The following is a 20,641-nucleotide window of genomic DNA, read 5'->3' on the forward strand; positions in this document are numbered from 1 at the left end:
ATTAGGGAACCTCCACTGTGGCCAGGCCGGCCACGCGCCCACACGCGCCCACACACGCCCACACGCGCGCACACACGCGCACACACACGCGCACACACACGCGCACACACACACGGCAAAGATCCGTGTTCAGACACACTCCAGAAGTGTTCACTTAAACAATATTTAGTAGAGTTGTGTTGGAGGGAGCGGTGTGCTCCACCCCGTGTTCATACCCTGTGTTCATCCCCCAGTGTTCATCCACTGTGTTCATCTCTTTACTAATAGTTCTCCAAACAATGATCTGTGAGATGTTGACAGGCTCACACTACTGCTCTCATCTGGGAGAACTATTTACTGCTAGGTGAACAGAGGCATCAGGTGTACGGTCCCCAATAGAGCTAGAACAACCACTAACCTTCCTCAGGACGCAACACACAAATGGCCTAACTTCTGCGTAGCTATTTACTGCTAGGGGGAACAGGAGCATGAGGTGAAAGGAAACTTGCCAAACTGTTACTGTTGTCTTGCGGGATTGAACCCGGGTCAGTCGGTTGAGACTCGAGAGCGTAGACTACTGCGCTACAGGATGACATAGTGATTAACTATGATGCTATTATGATTTTGGCAAATATGTGAAAATGTTTTTGATTAACCAAACTAATAATGTATAATGATTAGTGTTTACATTAGACACGTGGTCCATGACGTCACCACCATGTTTACATTAGACACGTGGCCCGTGACGTCACCACCATGTTTACATTAAACACGTGGTCCGTGACGTCACCACAATGTTTACATTAAACACGTGGTCCGTGACGTCACCACAATGTTTACATTAAACACGTGGTCCGTGACGTCACCACAATGTTTACATTAAACACGTGGTCCGTGACGTCACCACAATGTTTACATTAAACACGTGGTCCGTGACGTCACCACAATGTTTACATTAAACACGTGGCCCGTGACGTCACCACCAGGGGTCGCCTACAGCACAATGTTTACATTAAACACGTGGTCCGTGACGTCACCACCAGGGGTCGCTTACAGCACAATGTTATCATTAAACACGTGGTCCGTGACGTCACCACCAGGGGTCGCTTACAGCACAATGTTATCATTAAACACGTGGCCCGGTACACCTACTCAAAACTCAAGCTTTTTACACATATGATAACACAAGGGACATGATGATAACAAAAGAAGCACTGCCTTTATCTTTTCATACAGCACAACCTTCTAGGGTGTGACGTTATCCTATGGTTATTAGATAACAGGACCGGATAGGTTATCGAACGTCATAAATCTACAACCAGGGTGATTACTGCTGGGTGAACAGGTGCATTTTGAAGTGCGCTTATCTAACAGTGGTTAACTTTATGTGGTTTAAAGGAATCGAAGCGCGTTTTAACTGCTTCTGTCAGCACGATTGATCTGATAGCTCATGGACCAACCCTTTCTAACTGTTGTTTGTCTAGTGTAATGGCTCTCCACGTGCGTGCGTGCGTGCGTGTGTGTGTGTGTGTGTGTGTGTGTGTGTGTGTGTGTGTGTGTGTGTGTGTGTGTAAGGGTCCAGCAATCGGTGGCGACCATTAGCCGTTTTTGTCCGCATTTCCACTACTAGCCACTTCTCTCTCACACACACACACACACACACACACACACACACACACACACACACACACACACACACACACACACACACACACACACACACATTACTGTACTCATTCACTACTACCATTATTATTTCATGACTTGAGCCAATCATGACTTGAGGCACATATACCTCCTCCCTAGTGACAGAGATCTCACCTTGAGGAGTGAGCGGTAGACTGTCCCCCTCCGTGGAGACGTTAGCGACCCGAGAGGCAGTAGCGGAGGCTCGACTGCTAGAATGTCGTCTCTGTCTGGGAGACTCGCTGCTGATCTCACCCTTATTATTGTTCAGGACGGGCAGGGAGCCCGCCCCACCCGGCCCGCTGCTTCCTACACTGCCTCCTCCTCCTCCTCCGTCTCTGTTCTTGCTGCCTCCGCCGCCCGCGTCGCCGTCGGAGTGGTGGTGGTGGTGGTGGTGACCCGTCCTGGAGGAGGTGTCGTGCGGCAGGTTCACTCGGGATGATGAGTTGCTCTTGTTGGTCAGCACCGGCAGCTTCTGTGGACGGATGCACCTTACTGTTAGTGCTCTGTTTGGCAACAGGCAAGCAACAAGGAGGGAGGGAGGGAGGGAGGGAGGGAGGGAGGGAGGGAGGGAGGGAGGGAGGGAGGGAGAGAGAGAGAGAGAGAGAGAGAGAGAGAGAGAGAGAGAGAGAGAGAGAGAGAGAGAGAGAGAGACAGAGAGAGACAGAGAGAGAGAGAGAGAGAGAGAGAGAGAGAGAGAGAGAGAGAGAGAGAGAGAGAGAGAGAGAGAGAGAGAGAGAGAGAGAGAGAGAGAGAGACAGAGAGAGAGAGAGAGAGAGAGAGAGAGAGAGAGAGAGAGAGAGAGAGAGAGAGAGAGAGAGAGAGAGAGAGAGAGAGAGAGAGAGAGAGAGAGAGAGAGAGACAGAGACAGAGACAGACAGGACAGAGACTTCAAAAGGATTATTATAACTATCAAGTACTTCATTACACAGCAAATAAATAATAAACCAAACCACTCCTCATAATGTGTACCATAAACACCTTTGATACCATTTATAGCAGAGATTAAAACAATTTTTCTGCGGATTACAGCAGGCAGGCAGACTCCTGCTTGCAAGGCTGCAAGCAGACTTCTGCTTGCAGCCTTGCAACTTTCCCTCCCCATAGCTCATGGTAAGCCTCACCGTACTGGTGTTCCCTGGAACACTATCCACCCATTGCTTTACACCCAGGTTCCCAATTACTGCTGGGTGAACAGAGGCGAACAGTTAAGGGTCGGAGTCCAATAGTCTCGCTTCAAACAGCGTGGGACCACTGAATAACACCCGGGAAGATATTGTGCTATGTATTCAATCGGGGGATTGAACGCCGACCTGCAGGAAGCGAGACCGTCGCTCTACCGTCCAGGCCACAGTGGTCCACCAACCACCACCACCCCAGAACCATGACACACTGGACCACCAACTACGCGCTAAAAGTCGCCAGAATGACTACTGACATAAACAGTTAACCAAAATCAGGTAGTCAACATATACCACAGAGTAAAATGCGCCCCCTGGTGTTTCCCGCCATAATAACTCCCAAGTCCCTCCAGCGGGAACACAGTTACAGCATAACAGATGTGGTGGTCGGCTTACCAAAGGTGCAGAAGTCAACTTTTATTTCGATATACTTTGAAATAAAAATAAAAATGCCTCTTACCCTCGCCAGAATTGAAAGTTGATTTTAGCTGCAACCGCTCCAATGGAGGGGGGGGGGGGGGTTTGTACTCACCTACTTGTACTCACGTAGTTGTGCTTGAGGGGGTTGAGCTCTGGCTCTTTGAGCCCGCCTCTCAACTGTCAATCAACTGATTTTTTTTTCACACACACACCCAGGAAGCAGATCGTAACAGCTGTCTAACTCCCTGGTACCTATTTACTGCTAGGTGAACAATATCAGGGTGAAAGAAACTCTGCCCATTTGTTTCCGCCTCCGCCGGGGATTGAACCCGGACCCTGGGACTACGAACTCCAAGCGCTGTCCACTCAGCCGTCAGACCCCATGTGTGTGTGTGTGTGTGTGTGTGTGTGTGTGTGTGTGTGTGTGTGTGTGTGTGTGTGTGTGTGTGTGTGTGTGTAATTACCTAAGTGTAATTACCTAAGTGTAGTTACAGGATGAGAGCTACGCTCGTGGTGTCCCGTCTTCCCAGCACTCTTTGTCATATAACGCTTTGAAACTACTGAAAAAACTACTGTGTGTGTGTGTGTGGTAATACAATATTTCAACCCACAAACACACCAAAACCTACACCCTCCAAGCATTAATACACACAGAAATCAACCGTCCAATTTGCTACGAGAAAACACACACACACACACACACACACACACACACACACACACACACACACACACACACACACACACACACACACACACTGGCCACATCTTTCCCTCAAGTCAGAAAAACACGACATTTTTTTCCAGTGGCCCCCAAAAAACTTCCTGAATGGCCGCGTCAGTTTCAATTACGACCCCTGTCAGTGACTGAAACTTTTGATCAACTCTTTCAATGCTAGTTTTCGAAATCAAAGTTACTACAAACGCATGAGGGATTTTAATTAACAGATTTGTGTATATATATTACATATTATGTATATTATATATATATATATATATATATATATATATATATATATATATATATATATATATATATATATATATATATATATATATGCAAACAAGCCTGAATGGTCCCCAGGACTATATACAACTGAAAACTCACACCCCAGAAGTGACTCGAACCCATACTCCCACAACTGGTATGTACAGGGACGCCTTAATCCGCTTGACCATCACGACCGGACATAAGGAAGTGATAGCCGAGGCTATATGAACCACTTCCCCGCCGGCACTCGGATGGTAATCTTGGGCATAGCATTTTATCAAATCACCTCATTCTTTGGGGCACACGTGAGGAACACAAATGCAAACAAGCCTGAATGGTCCCCAGGACTATATACAACTGAAAACTCACACCCCAGAAGTGACTCGAACCCATACTCCCACAACTGGTATGTACAGGGACGCCTTAATCCGCTTGACCATCACGACCGGACATAAGGAAGTGATAGCCGAGGCTATATGAACCACTTCCCCGCCGGCACTCGGATGGTAATCTTGGGCATAGCATTTTATCAAATCACCTCATTCTTTGGGGCACACGTGAGGAACACAAATGCAAACAAGCCTGAATGGTCCCCAGGACTATATACAACTGAAAACTCACACCCCAGAAGTGACTCGAACCCATACTCCCACAACTGGTATGTACAGGGACGCCTTAATCCGCTTGACCATCACGACCGGACATAAGGAAGTGATAGCCGAGGCTATATGAACCACTTCCCCGCCGGCACTCGGATGGTAATCTTGGGCATAGCATTTTATCAAATCACCTCATTCTTTGGGGCACACGTGAGGAACACAAATGCAAACAAGCCTGAATGGTCCCCAGGACTATATACAACTGAAAACTCACACCCCAGAAGTGACTCGAACCCATACTCCCACAACTGGTATGTACAGGGACGCCTTAATCCGCTTGACCATCACGACCGGACATAAGGAAGTGATAGCCGAGGCTATATGAACCACTTCCCCGCCGGCACTCGGATGGTAATCTTGGGCATAGCATTTTATCAAATCACCTCATTCTTTGGGGCACACGTGAGGAACACAAATGCAAACAAGCCTGAATGGTCCCCAGGACTATATACAACTGAAAACTCACACCCCAGAAGTGACTCGAACCCATACTCCCACAACTGGTATGTACAGGGACGCCTTAATCCGCTTGACCATCACGACCGGACATAAGGAAGTGATAGCCGAGGCTATATGAACCACTTCCCCGCCGGCACTCGGATGGTAATCTTGGGCATAGCATTTTATCAAATCACCTCATTCTTTGGGGCACACGTGAGGAACACAAATGCAAACAAGCCTGAATGGTCCCCAGGACTATATACAACTGAAAACTCACACCCCAGAAGTGACTCGAACCCATACTCCCACAACTGGTATGTACAGGGACGCCTTAATCTCAGTTGTATATAGTCCTGGGGACCATTCAGGCTTGTTTGCATTTGTGTTCCTCACGTGTGCCCCAAAGAATGAGGTGATTTGATAAAATGCTATGCCCAAGATTACCATCCGAGTGCCGGCGGGGAAGTGGTTCATATAGCCTCGGCTATCACTTCCTTATGTCCGGTCGTGATGGTCAAGCGGATTAAGGCGTCCCTGTACATACCAGTTGTGGGAGTATGGGTTCGAGTCACTTCTGGGGTGTGAGTTTTCAGTTGTATATAGTCCTGGGGACCATTCAGGCTTGCTTGCATTTGTGTTCCTCACGTGTGCCCCAAAGAATGAGGTGATTTGATAAAATGCTATGCCCAAGATTACCATCCGAGTGCCGGCGGGGAAGTGGTTCATATAGCCTCGGCTATCACTTCCTTATGTCCGGTCGTGATGGTCAAGCGGATTAAGGCGTCCCTGTACATACCAGTTGTGGGAGTATGGGTTCGAGTCACTTCTGGGGTGTGAGTTTTCAGTTGTATATAGTCCTGGGGACCATTCAGGCTTGTTTGCATTTGTGTTCCTCACGTGTGCCCCAAAGAATGAGGTGATTTGATAAAATGCTATGCCCAAGATTACCATCCGAGTGCCGGCGGGGAAGTGGTTCATATAGCCTCGGCTATCACTTCCTTATGTCCGGTCGTGATGGTCAAGCGGATTAAGGCGTCCCTGTACATACCAGTTGTGGGAGTATGGGTTCGAGTCACTTCTGGGGTGTGAGTTTTCAGTTGTATATAGTCCTGGGGACCATTCAGGCTTGTTTGCATTTGTGTTCCTCACGTGTGCCCCAAAGAATGAGGTGATTTGATAAAATGCTATGCCCAAGATTACCATCCGAGTGCCGGCGGGGAAGTGGTTCATATAGCCTCGGCTATCACTTCCTTATGTCCGGTCGTGATGGTCAAGCGGATTAAGGCGTCCCTGTACATACCAGTTGTGGGAGTATGGGTTCGAGTCACTTCTGGGGTGTGAGTTTTCAGTTGTATATAGTCCTGGGGACCATTCAGGCTTGTTTGCATTTGTGTTCCTCACGTGTGCCCCAAAGAATGAGGTGATTTGATAAAATGCTATGCCCAAGATTACCATCCGAGTGCCGGCGGGGAAGTGGTTCATATAGCCTCGGCTATCACTTCCTTATGTCCGGTCGTGATGGTCAAGCGGATTAAGGCGTCCCTGTACATACCAGTTGTGGGAGTATGGGTTCGAGTCACTTCTGGGGTGTGAGTTTTCAGTTATATATATATATATATATATATATATATATATATATATATATATATATATATATATATATATATATATATATATATATATTAGATATAAATCCTAAATTTCTACATTAATATTAAACAATTTCTGCTCAGTAGGAACACTTCATAAAATTAATTGTATCACTTATTAAAATTAAACGATCGCTATATGCTCACACGTTTCTAGCTAATCTTAAAATGCAAATGAGCTACTAACTTTGTAAAAATCATTTGCCAGTCTACTAACTTTTGGGGATTTCTAAGTTCTCTTAATCAGATTTACCTAATGAACATACGGCTACTGTTTCGTGCATGTGCATTCGTACACAAGAGCTACAAAACAGCCCTTTAGTACCATAGTCCGTGCTACTTGCCCCGCTCCTGTGCCGGGTAAGTTACGGGCTCACCATAGCCCGTGCTACTTGCCCTGAGATTTGAACATGTTTCTCCCTCTTATAAAAACGCATTAAGCGTATTGTTAATGTTTCAAGCGCACCTGGATTATCATTGGGATAACTGAACGTGATATCATATCTGGAATTTTGCCTAATAGTACGTGATATATCTGGAACTTTGCCTAATAGAACGTGATATCATATCTGGAACTTTGCCTAATAGAACGTGATATCATATCTGGAATTTTGCCTAATAGAACGTCACAATATATATTGTGCAGGGACACTTAAAAGCCCCGAAATCATCTCAAGATAACCTCAAGATATCTCAAGATAACAGTAGAACAACACTCTCCAGTGGCCATTTGTGAGAAAATTCGCTAAAAAAATGCGCCAATTACAAAGCAGATCTGCAAATGGCGCCAACAATACAAAAAGGAAGACTTACAAATGTGTAACCGAAATGTATTTGAATTAAATATAAGAATAATATCGAGGCTATGCAGTGGGATCGAACCCTCATCCTAGGCCCTCCCGCAGGCGCCCACTGTATCTTTTTTTCTGTGTTGTTTTTTGTTTTAATGGAGAGTTGGAAGTGTTATATCCGGTATACCTTTTGTGGGGGGGGGAGGGGGGGGGAGGGGGGGAGGGGGGAGAGGGGGGGGGAGGTGTATTTGGTGAGGCATCTCCCTTGAGCGGCGGTTAGCCGCCTTATTCATATTCATATAGTCATGAATTGTGTGTAGCTATGTATAGGCATCCCCCGCCCTGTCCCCCCTGTCCCTTCCCCCTGTCTCCTCCCACCCTGTCCCTTGCCCCATTGGGGGGGGGATGTGTCCTGGTGATGGGGCTACACCAGGGGGGGCGGTGCGCCCCTGGTTTCTCCAGGTCATCGTCTTAGTGGGCTAAAGGTCGTACTACTCTATCCATGTTGGCCAAAGGGAGCCGGTCGGCCGAGCGGACAAAACACTGTACACGTGATCCTGTGGTCCCGGCTTCGATCCCGGGCGCCGGAGAGAAACAATAGGTAGAGTTTCTTTCACTGGTCGAAGACCGGGCCGCGGGAACACTAAAGCCCCGAAATCATCTCAAAATAACCTCAAGATAACCACCTTGATGTCCCCTGTTATCTAGCAGTAAATAGGTACCTGGGAGTTAGTCAGCTGTCACGGGCTGCTTCCTGGGGGTGGAGGCCTGGTCGAGGACCGGGCCGTGGGGACACTAAGCCCCGAAATCATCTCAAGATAACCTCAACATTGGCCACCATTGACGCCACAACAGTTCTGTCGCTCACAGGGGCGTCAGAGGCATTGACCATTCCGGTAAAATAGCGACGTATTAATACAAACCAAAGCACCGCATTATCGACGTTTTCATGCACCGGCCGCGATAGGGTGTGTGGGTTGGTTGGGTTTGTACGTTTGTGACGAAATCAGAACAGTTGCATTTCTTACGGAGCACACACACCAGCCTTCAACAAACTACTCCCCTGGGGCCTGATTCACGAAGCAGTTACGCAAGCACTTACGAACCTGGGACCAGATTCACGAAGCAGTTACGCAAGCACTTACGAACCTGGGACCAGATTCACGAAGCAGTTACGCAAGCACTTACGAACCTCGGACCAGATTCACGAAGCAGTTACGCAAGTACTTACGAACCTGTACATCTTTCCTCAATCTTTGGCGGCTTTGTTTACAATTATTAAACAGTTAATGAGCTCCGAAGCACCAGGAGGCTGTTTATAACAATAACAACAGTTGATTGGCAAGTTTTCATGCTTGTAAACTGTTTAATAAATGTAACCAAAGCCGTCAAAGATTGAGGAAAGATGTACACGTTCGTAAGTGCATGCGTAACTGCTTCGTGAATCTGGCCCTAGGTTCGTAAGTGCTTGCGTAACTGCTTCGTGAATCTGACCCTTGTAATCCCACCAAATGCGTCGCATTTGTAATGGATTTAACCATTCCGTTAAAAATATGACCTATTAATCAAAGTTAAACCACCGCATTATTGACGTTCTCAATATATCAGCCTCGATAGGTTATGTGGGTTGCTTGAACTCTCTCTGGCTGGACTGGACGGTAGAGCGACGGTCTCGCTTCATGCAGGTCGGCGTTCAATCGGCGGTGCTATATAGTCGTAATGGCTTGGTGCTTTCCCCCGAATGCGTTCACTATTCTATAAATTCTGTACTTATTTCTTTAGCCTGTCTCATTACCACCATGTTGCTGGTTCCAGGGATCAGCGTCCCTGCGGCCCGGTCTCTTACTAGGCCTCCTGGATTGTGGTCTGATCAACCAGACTATTGGACGTGGCTGCAAGGAACCAAGTTGCATTAGGTCCAATAGGCAGATTTTGTAAATTTCCTAAAGGGTAAATGTCTAATTTATTTCCGTGACATAATGATTTATAAATTCAATTTGAATACATCACCATACCCCAGGCCAGCAGACTAGCATACCCCAGGCCAGCAGACCATCATACCCCAGGCCAGCAGACCATCATACCCCAGGCCAGCAGACCATCATACCCCAGGCCAGCAGACCTTGTTGGAGTTCTAATGCTGTGTGGAACGAACCTGACCCCTTTAAATCACTGAAGGTGGGGGGGGAGGGAGAGGGGGGAGAGAGAGAGAGAGAGAGAGAGAGAGAGAGAGAGAGAGAGAGAGAGAGAGAGAGAGAGAGAGAGAGAGAGAGAGAGAGAGAGGGGGGGAGAGAGAGGGAGAGAGGGAGAGAGAGGGGAGAGAGAGGGGAGAGAGAGGGGGAGAGGGGGGAGAGAGAGGGGGAGAGAGGGAGAGAGAGAGAGAGAGAGAGAGACAGAGTCAGAGAGAGAGAGAGAGAGAGACCCACTTAGCGTGTAACAGACAAACGGAAGTGTGGAGGAGTACGAGTCTAAAATAGTTCAAGTTGTGCCCAAACACTTAAGGCAAGTGGAGAGGGGAGACACGCTGTCCCCCCCCTCCACCCCCCCTGGAAGGCCGTCTCCCCTCACTCCCCCCCACCCCTGGGGGTCGTCTCCCCCCACCCCCACCCCCCCCCCCCCCCCCCCCCCTGGTCGCTACCTCGCTATACACACCGGTCATGTAGACTATTTTGGTCAGCATCTGAATAATATTTTTAGCCTCGTGGTCCCTCCCTGACAATGGTATATATATCAAGGTCTTCCTCGGAGGTCACCCTTGGTCTCTGGACAAGGCTGAGTGCCACCTGCCTGGGGGCCAGATTCACGAAGCAGTTACGCAAGCACTTACGAACCTGTCCATCTTTTCTCAATCTTTGGCGGCTTTGTTTACAATTATTAAACAGTTAATGAACTCCGAAGCACCAGGAGGCTGTTTATAACAATAACAACAGTTGACTGGCAAGTTTTCATGCTTGTAAACTGTTTAATAAATGTAACCAAAGCCGTCAAAGATTGAGGAAAGATGTACACGTTCGTAAGTGCTTGCGTAACTGCTTCGTGAATCTGGCCCCAAATGCCCATAGATGGAGACGTGTGACAGTGGGACTCGTATAGAACAGTGATGTGTACTCTACAGCACTATGTACTCTACAGCAATATGTACTCTACCTGCGCTGTGATGAGACCATTTTGTCTAAGCTTGCTGGAGAGCGGAGGTCTAGAGGAAGTAGCAGAGCGCCCCAGCTTGTGTAAAGAGGAGTCCTTGTGGTGTGCAGGGCTCTGTGGATACAACAAGCAAGGCTACAGCAACATACAATACAATACAAGCACCTAGCACCCCCTCTACAGGTCACTCTTGCTGTATTCTACACATAAGATTACAAAATACATCTTTTAAGATCTAAGGTATTGATCAGCAGAAAGCATTAAGATATTATGATTGTGTAGCGCTTGGAAGGGATACGAGGAAAAGGATTTAGGATTGGACGGAGGAGATGGTGCCCAATCACTTAGACGGTCGGGGATTGAACGCCGACCTGCATGAAGCGAGACCGTCGCTCTTCCGTCCAGCCCAAGTGGTTGGGAAGAATATATTTTTTCTTACAGCACTAAGTGAACTTAATATATAATAATATAAACAATTAAGGCGGTATAATGACATACTTGGAATGCTTCTGTAAGGATTTGTTGTTGTTAAAGATTCGCTACCTGGAACAAAAAGTTTCAAGTAGCACGGGCTATGGTGAGCCCGTAGTTCTCTCTAAGGAAACCTAAACAGTTTTAACTATTGCAAGCATTGAAGGAAGCAGTAAACAGCAGAACCTGTCGCAGTAACATAGTTAATGGAGACTCAAAAGTGAAGGGACGACGACGCTTCGGTCCGTCCTGGACCATTCTCAAGTCGATTTGAGAATGGTCCAGGACGGAGCGAAACGTCGTCGTCCCTTCACCTTCTAGTGTGTGGTCTGGTTAACATACTTCAGCCACGTTATTGTGACTCCTCGCCTGCAATGATATATTCATAGGCACAAGTGTAGAGGGTAACAAAGCGGCCTCCAATAGTTCCACGACACATTAAAAGTTCCCACACAGTCTGGTATATGCAAGGAGAGAGCCGTCTCTTGCATAGATCACTAGGAATTTCAGGAGCGCTCTCTGTCTCTGTCTGTGTGTCTCTGTCTGTGTGTCTCTGTCTGTGTGTCTCTGTCTGTGTGTCTCTGTCTGTGTGTCTCTGTCTGTGTGTCTCTGTCTGTCTCTCTCCCTCCCTCCCTCCCCACATCATGTAGTGACAGGGCAAGAGGCCATGTGAAGATATGGTACCTTATATGGTGCCTAATATGGCTTATATGGTGCCTTATACAGCTTATATGGTACCTTATATGGTTTCGAAAAGTTTGAGAAGCAGATCCAGATCAACACGAGGCGGAACAACACAGGTGGACTGAACAATGAGAGAGTACTATACAGTAGCCCTTCGTGGGAGATGGTTAGTAACTGAGACAAGTCAAAAGGTGTTTGGTCAGTTGGCATACAATCTTAACGGGTTTGTTATCGTTCACCAAGTCCGTCTAGCTTGGGTGTTTAGCCTTGGACTGTTACAGGCAGTGTGTGTGTTTTGTATATACAGCCAGCGGGCCCACGGGCCCCCCAAGACCCAAGGGTCTAAGACCCAAGACCCAAGGGTCTTAGACCCAAGGGTCTTAGACCCAAGACCCAAGGGTCTTAGACCCAAGGGTCTTACACCAAGACCCAAGGGTCTTAGACCAAGACCCAAGGGTCTTAGACCAAGACCCAAGGGTCTTAGACCAAGACCCAAGGGTCTTACACCAAGACCCAAGGGTCTTAGACCAAGACCCAAGGGTCTTAGACCAAGATCCAAGGGTCTAAGACCAAGACCCAAGGGTCTAAGACCAAGACCCAAGGGTCTTAGACCAAGACCCAAGGGGCTCCAAGACCTAAAGGCCTAAGACCAAGTCCCACGGGCCCCAAGACCCAAGGGGCCCCAAAACCCAAGGGCCTCAAGACCCAAGGGCCCCAAGACCCAAGGGCCTAAGACCCAAGGGCCTAAGACCCAAGGGCCTAAGACCAAGTCCCACGGGCCAGCAGGCACATTAGCGTCCACCCACATTTGCACAGGCTATATGAAGCGGTGTACAGCGCGTTAACAACTAGCTATGTGCTGCTAAACATCCATCTCGCACGATAGCTTATCATACAGGTCCATGTGTTCAAATAGGATTTTTTATATTAGCATATTTAGGTACATGTGCATTTGTGCAGCTGCCCTAGACTATATGAAGGGGAGTACAGTGTGTCAAAAAGCTAGCTACGTGGTGCTAAAAATCCCCATCACACAGGATGGTTAGTCATACAGAGGCATGTGAGAAGTAGTCTGCACTGGCTAACTATCGCTGTAGTATATAAAGAAACACGAGTGAATTAAGTCATTTCAAAGCGTCAGAGGTACCTCACCGTTTGAATGGTCTGATAACTTGGTATTCGGTGATGTAGTGTGCTAGTATGATTTGTTCAGATTTGAAACCTATGATTATGGGCAGGATAAAACGTGGACCAGACTGTGCGACACAGTGGTTGCCAGGATCAGGTTGGGTTACCGTTACCTGTGGCAGGTAGCTACTGTTACCTGTGGCAGGTGGCTACAGGTGACGGATCTCCCAATCCTGAGCACTCCAGGTGCAAACTCTGTGAGCAGGATCAGAAAAGGAATATATTAAAATGAGATCAAAAGTCTACGATTCAACACTGCCACATTTCAATAACTAGGAGAGGTCACTTGAGATTACAAATTGGTACACTGCGAAGGTTTAACATGTAAGTACTCAACTTAACCCCTGACGTACTCTGTGAGCTCTACCTGCTTGATACCTGGTTGATGGCGTTCTGGGAGTTCTTCTACTGCCCAAGCCCGGCCCGAGGCCAGGCTCGACTTGTGAGAGTTTGGTCCACCAGGCTGTTGCTGGGAGCGGCCCGCAGGCCCACATATACCTGGTTGATGGGGTTCTGGGAGTTGTTCTACTCCCCAAGCCCGGCCCGAGGCCAGGCTCGACTTGTGAGAGTTTGGTCCACCAGGCTGTTGCTTGGAGCGGCCCGCAGGCCCACATATACCTGGTTGGTGGGGTTCTGGGAGTTGTTCTACTCCCCAAGCCCGGCCCGAGGCCAGGCTTGACTTGTGAGAGTTTGGTCCACCAGGCTGTTGCTGGGAGCGGCCCGCAGGCCCACATATACCTGGTTGATGGGGTTCTGGGAGTTGTTCTACTCCCCAAGCCCGGCCCGAGGCCAGGCTTGACTTGTGAGAGTTTGGTCCACCAGGCTGTTGCTTGGAGCGGCCCGCAGGCCCACATATACCTGGTTGATGGGGTTCTGGGAGTTGTTCTACTGCCCAAGCCCGGCCCGAGGCCAGGCTTGACTTGTGAGAGTTTGGTCCACCAGGCTGTTGCTTGGAGCGGCCCGCAGGCCCACATATACCTGGTTGATGGGGTTCTGGGAGTTGTTCTACTCCCCAAGCCCGGCCCGAGGCCAGGCTTGACTTGTGAGAGTTTGGTCCACCAGGCTGTTGCTTGGAGCGGCCCGCAGGCCCACATATACCTGGTTGATGGGGTTCTGGGAGTTCTTCTACTCCCCAAGCCCGGCCCGAGGCCAGGCTTGACTTGTGAGAGTTTGGTCCACCAGGCTGGTGCTTGGAGCGGCCCGCAGGCCCACATATACCTGGTTGATGGGGTTCTGGGAGTTCTTCTACTCCCCAAGCCCGGCCCGAGGCCAGGCTTGACTTGTGAGAGTTTGGTCCACCAGGCTGTTGCTTGGAGCGGCCCGCAGGCCCACATATACCTGGTTGATGGGGTTCTGGGAGTTCTTCTACTCCCCAAGCCCGGCCCGAGGCCCGGCTTGACTTGTGAGAGTTTGGTCCACCAGGCTGGTGCTTGGAGCGGCCCGCAGGCCCACATATACCTGGTTGATGGGGTTCTGGGAGTTCTTCTACTCCCCAAGCCCGGCCCGAGGCCAGGCTTGACTTGTGAGAGTTTGGTCCACCAGGCTGTTGCTTGGAGCGGCCCGCAGGCCCACATATACCTGGTTGATGGGGTTCTGGGAGTTGTTCTACTGCCCAAGCCCGGCCCGAGGCCAGGCTTGACTTGTGAGAGTTTGGTCCACCAGGCTGGTGCTTGGAGCGGCCCGCAGGCCCACATATACCTGGTTGATGGGGTTCTGGGAGTTCTTCTACTCCCCAAGCCCGGCCCGAGGCCAGGCTTGACTTGTGAGAGTTTGGTCCACCAGGCTGGTGCTTGGAGCGGCCCGCAGGCCCACATATACCTGGTTGATGGGGTTCTGGGAGTTCTTCTACTCCCCAAGCCCGGCCCGAGGCCAGGCTTGACTTGTGAGAGTTTGGTCCACCAGGCTGGTGCTTGGAGCGGCCCGCAGGCCCACATATACCTGGTTGATGGGGTTCTGGGAGTTCTTCTACTCCCCAAGCCCGGCCCGAGGCCAGGCTTGACTTGTGAGAGTTTGGTCCACCAGGCTGGTGCTTGGAGCGGCCCGCAGGCCCACATATACCTGGTTGATGGGGTTCTGGGAGTTCTTCTACTCCCCAAGCCCGGCCCGAGGCCAGGCTTGACTTGTGAGAGTTTGGTCCACCAGGCTGTTGCTTGGAGCGGCCCGCAGGCCCACATATACCTGGTTGATGGGGTTCTGGGAGTTCTTCTACTCCCCAAGCCCGGCCCGAGGCCAGGCTTGACTTGTGAGAGTTTGGTCCACCAGGCTGTTGCTTGGAGCGGCCCGCAGGCCCACATATACCTGGTTGATGGGGTTCTGGGAGTTCTTCTACTCCCCAAGCCCGGCCCGAGGCCAGGCTTGACTTGTGAGAGTTTGGTCCACCAGGCTGTTGCTTGGAGCGGCCCGCAGGCCCACATATACCTGGTTGATGGGGTTCTGGGAGTTGTTCTACTGCCCAAGCCCGGCCCGAGGCCAGGCTTGACTTGTGAGAGTTTGGTCCACCAGGCTGGTGCTTGGAGCGGCCCGCAGGCCCACATATACCTGGTTGATGGGGTTCTGGGAGTTGTTCTACTGCCCAAGCCCGGCCCGAGGCCAGGCTTGACTTGTGAGAGTTTGGTCCACCAGGCTGGTGCTTGGAGCGGCCCGCAGGCCCACATATACCTGGTTGATGGGGTTCTGGGAGTTGTTCTACTGCCCAAGCCCGACCCGAGGCCAGGCTTGACTTGTGAGAGTTTGGTCCACCAGGCTGGTGCTTGGAGCGGCCCGCAGGCCCACATATACCTGGTTGATGGGGTTCTGGGAGTTGTTCTACTGCCCAAGCCCGGCCCGAGGCCAGGCTTGACTTGTGAGAGTTTGGTCCACCAGGCTGGTGCTTGGAGCGGCCCGCAGGCCCACATATACCTGGTTGATGGGGTTCTGGGAGTTGTTCTACTGCCCAAGCCCGACCCGAGGCCAGGCTTGACTTGTGAGAGTTTGGTCCACCAGGCTGGTGCTTGGAGCGGCCCGCAGGCCCACATATACCTGGTTGATGGGGTTCTGGGAGTTGTTCTACTGCCCAAGCCCGACCCGAGGCCAGGCTTGACTTGTGAGAGTTTGGTCCACCAGGCTGGTGCTTGGAGCGGCCCGCAGGCCCACATATACCTGGTTGATGGGGTTCTGGGAGTTGTTCTACTGCCCAAGCCCGACCCGAGGCCAGGCTTGACTTGTGAGAGTTTGGTCCACCAGGCTGGTGCTTGGAGCGGCCCGCAGGCCCACATATACCTGGTTGATGGGGTTCTGGGAGTTGTTCTACTCCCCAAGCCCGGCCCGAGGCCAGGCTTGACTTGTGAGAGTTTGGTCCACCAGGCTGGTGCTTGGAGCGGCCCGCAGGCCCACATATACCTGGTTGATGGGGTTCTGGGAGTTGTTCTACTGCCCAAGCCCGGCCCGAGGCCAGGCTTGACTTGTGAGAGTTTGGTCCACCAGGCTGTTGCTGGGAGCGGCCCGCAGGCCCACATACCCACCACAGCCTGGTTGATCCTTCCCTTTTTATAGAAACTTTTTCCAGCTCTACAAGACGTCGCCGACGGCCACCATTAGACGTCAGTTCTTAACACGTCAGTGGAGACGTTTTGGCCCTCCTCTCAACTGATGTGACGTTAGTCTCACTCTACTGCGTTATAATCCTCGTTTTCTGTGCATTGTTTAGTTAGGTTAGGTGGGTGGCTTGGGTTGCTGCGTTTATGGTTAGGTTAGCACATTGTATTTCGGACGTTGTAACACATATAGAGAACGGGGATACCTTACCTTGAGGTTACCATCAGGTGCTTCCGGGGCTTAGCGTCCCCGCGGCCCGGTCGTCGACCAGGCCTCCTGGTTACTGGACTGATCAACCAGGCTGTTGGACGAGGCTGTTCGCATACCTCGGTGGTGGCTGAATATAACCTCGTCCCTGCATCTAATACATCGCATTTATTTACGGTATCGACCAGTACACTCAAAATACGACGTATTAGCACTACTGATAATTTTATGCACCAGCTTCCATAAGACTCGACAACTTAAAGCTGACCAACTCCCTTATCGTCTCCATACACGATATCCAAGTCTTACTTTATGATAATCTTGAATACATTTATCCAATGTATCCAAGACCATTTGTAATGTTATCCAGCTGATAACTAAATTATTTCTATCTACCGAGAGATACAGTCACGGCCACTTCGACGAGTAATTCAACACTGATGTGCTTGCCACTTGTATTGGTCGGTTCAGCGACGACCTCACTTCGTGCAGGTCGGGGTTCGATCCTCGATGGTTCTAGTGGTTTGCCATAGTTCCTTCAATCCGTCCTGTTTCAGTTTCTTGTCGCCGCATGTTTTCCAACTGTTTGCTACCTAGGCACAAGAACCTGTGAGAGCAGGATCTCTCAGTTTCTCACAGCTGACTTTAAGACAGACACAGAGTCTCAAGAGTCTCTCAAGAGTCTCACAAGAGTCCCACAAGACAGACACAGAGGCTGCAGGCGATGAGTCACAATAACGTGGCTGAAGAATGCTGACCAGACCACACACTAGAAGGTGTAGGGACGACGACGGCGTTTCGGTCCGTCCTGGACCATTCTCAAGTCGATTGTGAGAACCATGGACCATTCTCACAAGCGACTTGAGAATAGTCCAGGACGGACCGAAACGTCGTCGTCGTCGTCGTCCCTTCACCTTCTAGTGTGTAGTCTGGTCAACATAGTCTCTCTCAAGACTCTCCAAAGACTCACAAGAGTCTCAAGACTTCAAGGCAACACAGCATGTGCAGTTGAGAAGCAACCCTCCTGCACTCACACTGAACAAAGTCTCTCAACTCTTATTACTGAACTAACGTCATGCTTGTTTGGTCTCTAAGGAGAGACCAATTGGTCTCATTCGGTGATGAGAATGAGACCAATTGGGTCTCATTGATGAGAATGAGACCAATTTGCTCATTGAGCAAACACAAGAGTCGTGTGTTTGTTCAATGAGGTCATGGCTAGAGAAGAACAATTCCATTGCTAGAAGCCACGTACCAGGCATCGGCCATCTTGGAAAAGTGCTAATGGCAGTATTTTGCCTTGAGTATCACAGGGAGAGATTCCGGTTACGTCAATCTCGACGATCGACGCAGCATCGATGACGTACTTAAGGCGTCACGATCCACATCACCACATACAAGCCTATAGCAACCCCACTAAGATTAAACGCCGATCGCTGATTGGCCTCTCCCAGAGACAACGGATCGAGCTAACTAACGTATGTCTTGTGCACCAAATCACATATTCCAGTCACACGTTAGTACACACATTATCCGAGTCCTTAGTACACGCTAGCCTGTGACTGCTATTATACCTGGCTTGCCTTGTGATCTTTCCCCAAGTTCACTTACCTTATTGGTAATCCCATCTACTTGGAAGCTCACAACCTATTTACTCTCACCCATTACGACCGTACCACTGGTATGTTGTTCTCTCGGTGAGGACCATTTCAATGGGGGTGTTGCAAGGGGAGGCTAATGGGGAATGGGAAGGGGGAGCAGGGGGAGATGGGATGCAGGAAGGAACTTTGAGATTCAGGGGATGGGGAGTGGGGGGGGGTACAGATCTTGTCTTTAGATCTCGTTACATCATGAGGGGCAGAGAGGATAGGTAAGAGGGTGGGGCATGGGGCATGGGATGGGTAAGGTGTGTCTGTATGGGAGCAAGATTGTTGGGAAGGTAGGATAGTGAGCAGTCTATAGGCTTCAAATGCTTTCCTGTGCAGTTGTCCTGTTGGTGAAAGGCCTTTTCCATTCTCTCTCTGGCTCTCTCTCTCTCTCTCTCTCTGGCTGTGTCACCCCCCCACAGCCGGCAACTCGTCCACCCCCCTAGTTGACCTCCACCCCTGAGATAATAACCACTTTTGGCCTGGCAACAACTAATTTCGCCACACTCTGATGTGATGGTAATGATGAAACGAGGGTGAGGGAAGCCGAGTGTGATGTGGTAGAGTGAGGTGCATTGTGGGTGATGTGTTAGTGACTGAGGCAGTGACTGTACTCAACTAGTTGTGCTTGCGGGGGTTGAGCTCTCATCTTTCGGCCCGTCTCTCAACTGTCAATCAATCAACTGATACTAACTACTATTTTTTTTTCTCTCTCTCTCTCTCTCTACACACACACACACACACACACACACACACACACACACACACACACACACACACACACACCAGGAAGCAGCCCGTGGCAGCTGTCTCACTCCCTGGTACCTATTTACTGCTAGGTAACAGAGGCATCAGGGTGAAAGAAACTGTCCATCTTTTTCCGCCGGCGTCGGGAATCGAACCCGTGCCACTGGACTACGTATCCAGCGTGCTGTCCACTCAGCCACCAGCGCCCGTATGTGTGTGCGCGCGCCCACCTATTTGTGCCTGAAGGATCGAGCATTAGCTTTTGGATCCCGCCTCGTCGCAAAGTTTTTTATTTTTTCCATTTAAAAAGTTTAAAAAATTTTTTTTTAAATTTTTTTAAGATTTTTTCCCCCTAGTGTCCTAATGTGTTTATTTAGGTGGGGGCTCCATGATGGGGCTGCATACTCTAAGACTGGTCTCACGTACGCAGTGTAAAGCGCCCTAAATGCCTCCTCACTTAGGTTTCTGAATGATGTTCTAACTTTCGCCAGTGTAGAGTACGCTGCTGTCGTTATCCTATTTATATGTGCCTCAGGAGATAGATTAGGTGTTACGTCCACTCCCAGGTCTTTTTCATGAATCGTCACAGGTAGGCAGTTTCCCTTGAATGTGAACTGACCCTTTGGTCTCCTGTTACCTAGTCCCATTTCCATAACTACACTTGCTCGTGTTGAATTCTAGTAGCCGTTTCCCTGACCATCTCTGCAACTTGTTCAATTCCTCTGAGTATCCTACAATCCTCATCTGTCAAAATTCATCTTATAAATTTCGCATCATCCGCGAACATCGACATGTAGGTCTCTACTCCTGTAAACATGTCGTTTACGTATATTAGAAATAGAACTGATCCCAGCACCGATCCTTGAGGTACTCCACTCGTTACTGTTCGCCAGTCCCACTTCTCGCCCCTTACCGTTACTCTCTGGCTCATGCCTGTTAGGTAGTTCCTCACCCATGTTAAGGCCTTTCCGCTTACTCCAGCCTGCCTCTCAAGTTTGTTTAGCAGTCTCCTCTGCTGCGGTACCGGGTGAAAATCACTACTCTGAAGGAATATTAAAGCCGCCACTGTAGCTGACCAACCAGGAGCTTACTCGAGTCCTGAACATAATTCAAGACTAAAGTTTACTCCCAGTTACATACACCGAGGAGCAGGGGTACAGCTCTCGGTGTATGTGTCATGTGTG

General features: G+C 49.7%; 1 protein-coding gene across 4 annotated transcripts in view; it reads right to left on the reverse strand.

Moving 5' to 3' along the window:
* Positions 1-20,641, reverse strand: part of LOC123746526 (dual specificity tyrosine-phosphorylation-regulated kinase mbk-2) — a 205,957-nt gene that overhangs the window by 32,675 nt on the left and 152,641 nt on the right. For 3 of the 4 annotated variants that reach the window (XM_069318309.1, XM_069318311.1, XM_069318310.1), the window contains 2 exons: positions 10,945-11,055; positions 1,801-2,140 (listed from right to left, as the gene is read on the reverse strand). In XM_069318309.1, the coding sequence (XP_069174410.1) occupies positions 1,801-2,140; positions 10,945-11,055 (451 nt within the window). The remainder of the gene's footprint in view (positions 1-1,800; positions 2,141-10,944; positions 11,056-20,641) is intronic. The other variant, XM_069318312.1, reaches the window with a different exon arrangement.

Source organism: Procambarus clarkii, chromosome 90 (genome assembly GCF_040958095.1).
Source record: "Procambarus clarkii isolate CNS0578487 chromosome 90, FALCON_Pclarkii_2.0, whole genome shotgun sequence".
Lineage (NCBI taxonomy): Eukaryota > Metazoa > Arthropoda > Malacostraca > Decapoda > Cambaridae > Procambarus > Procambarus clarkii.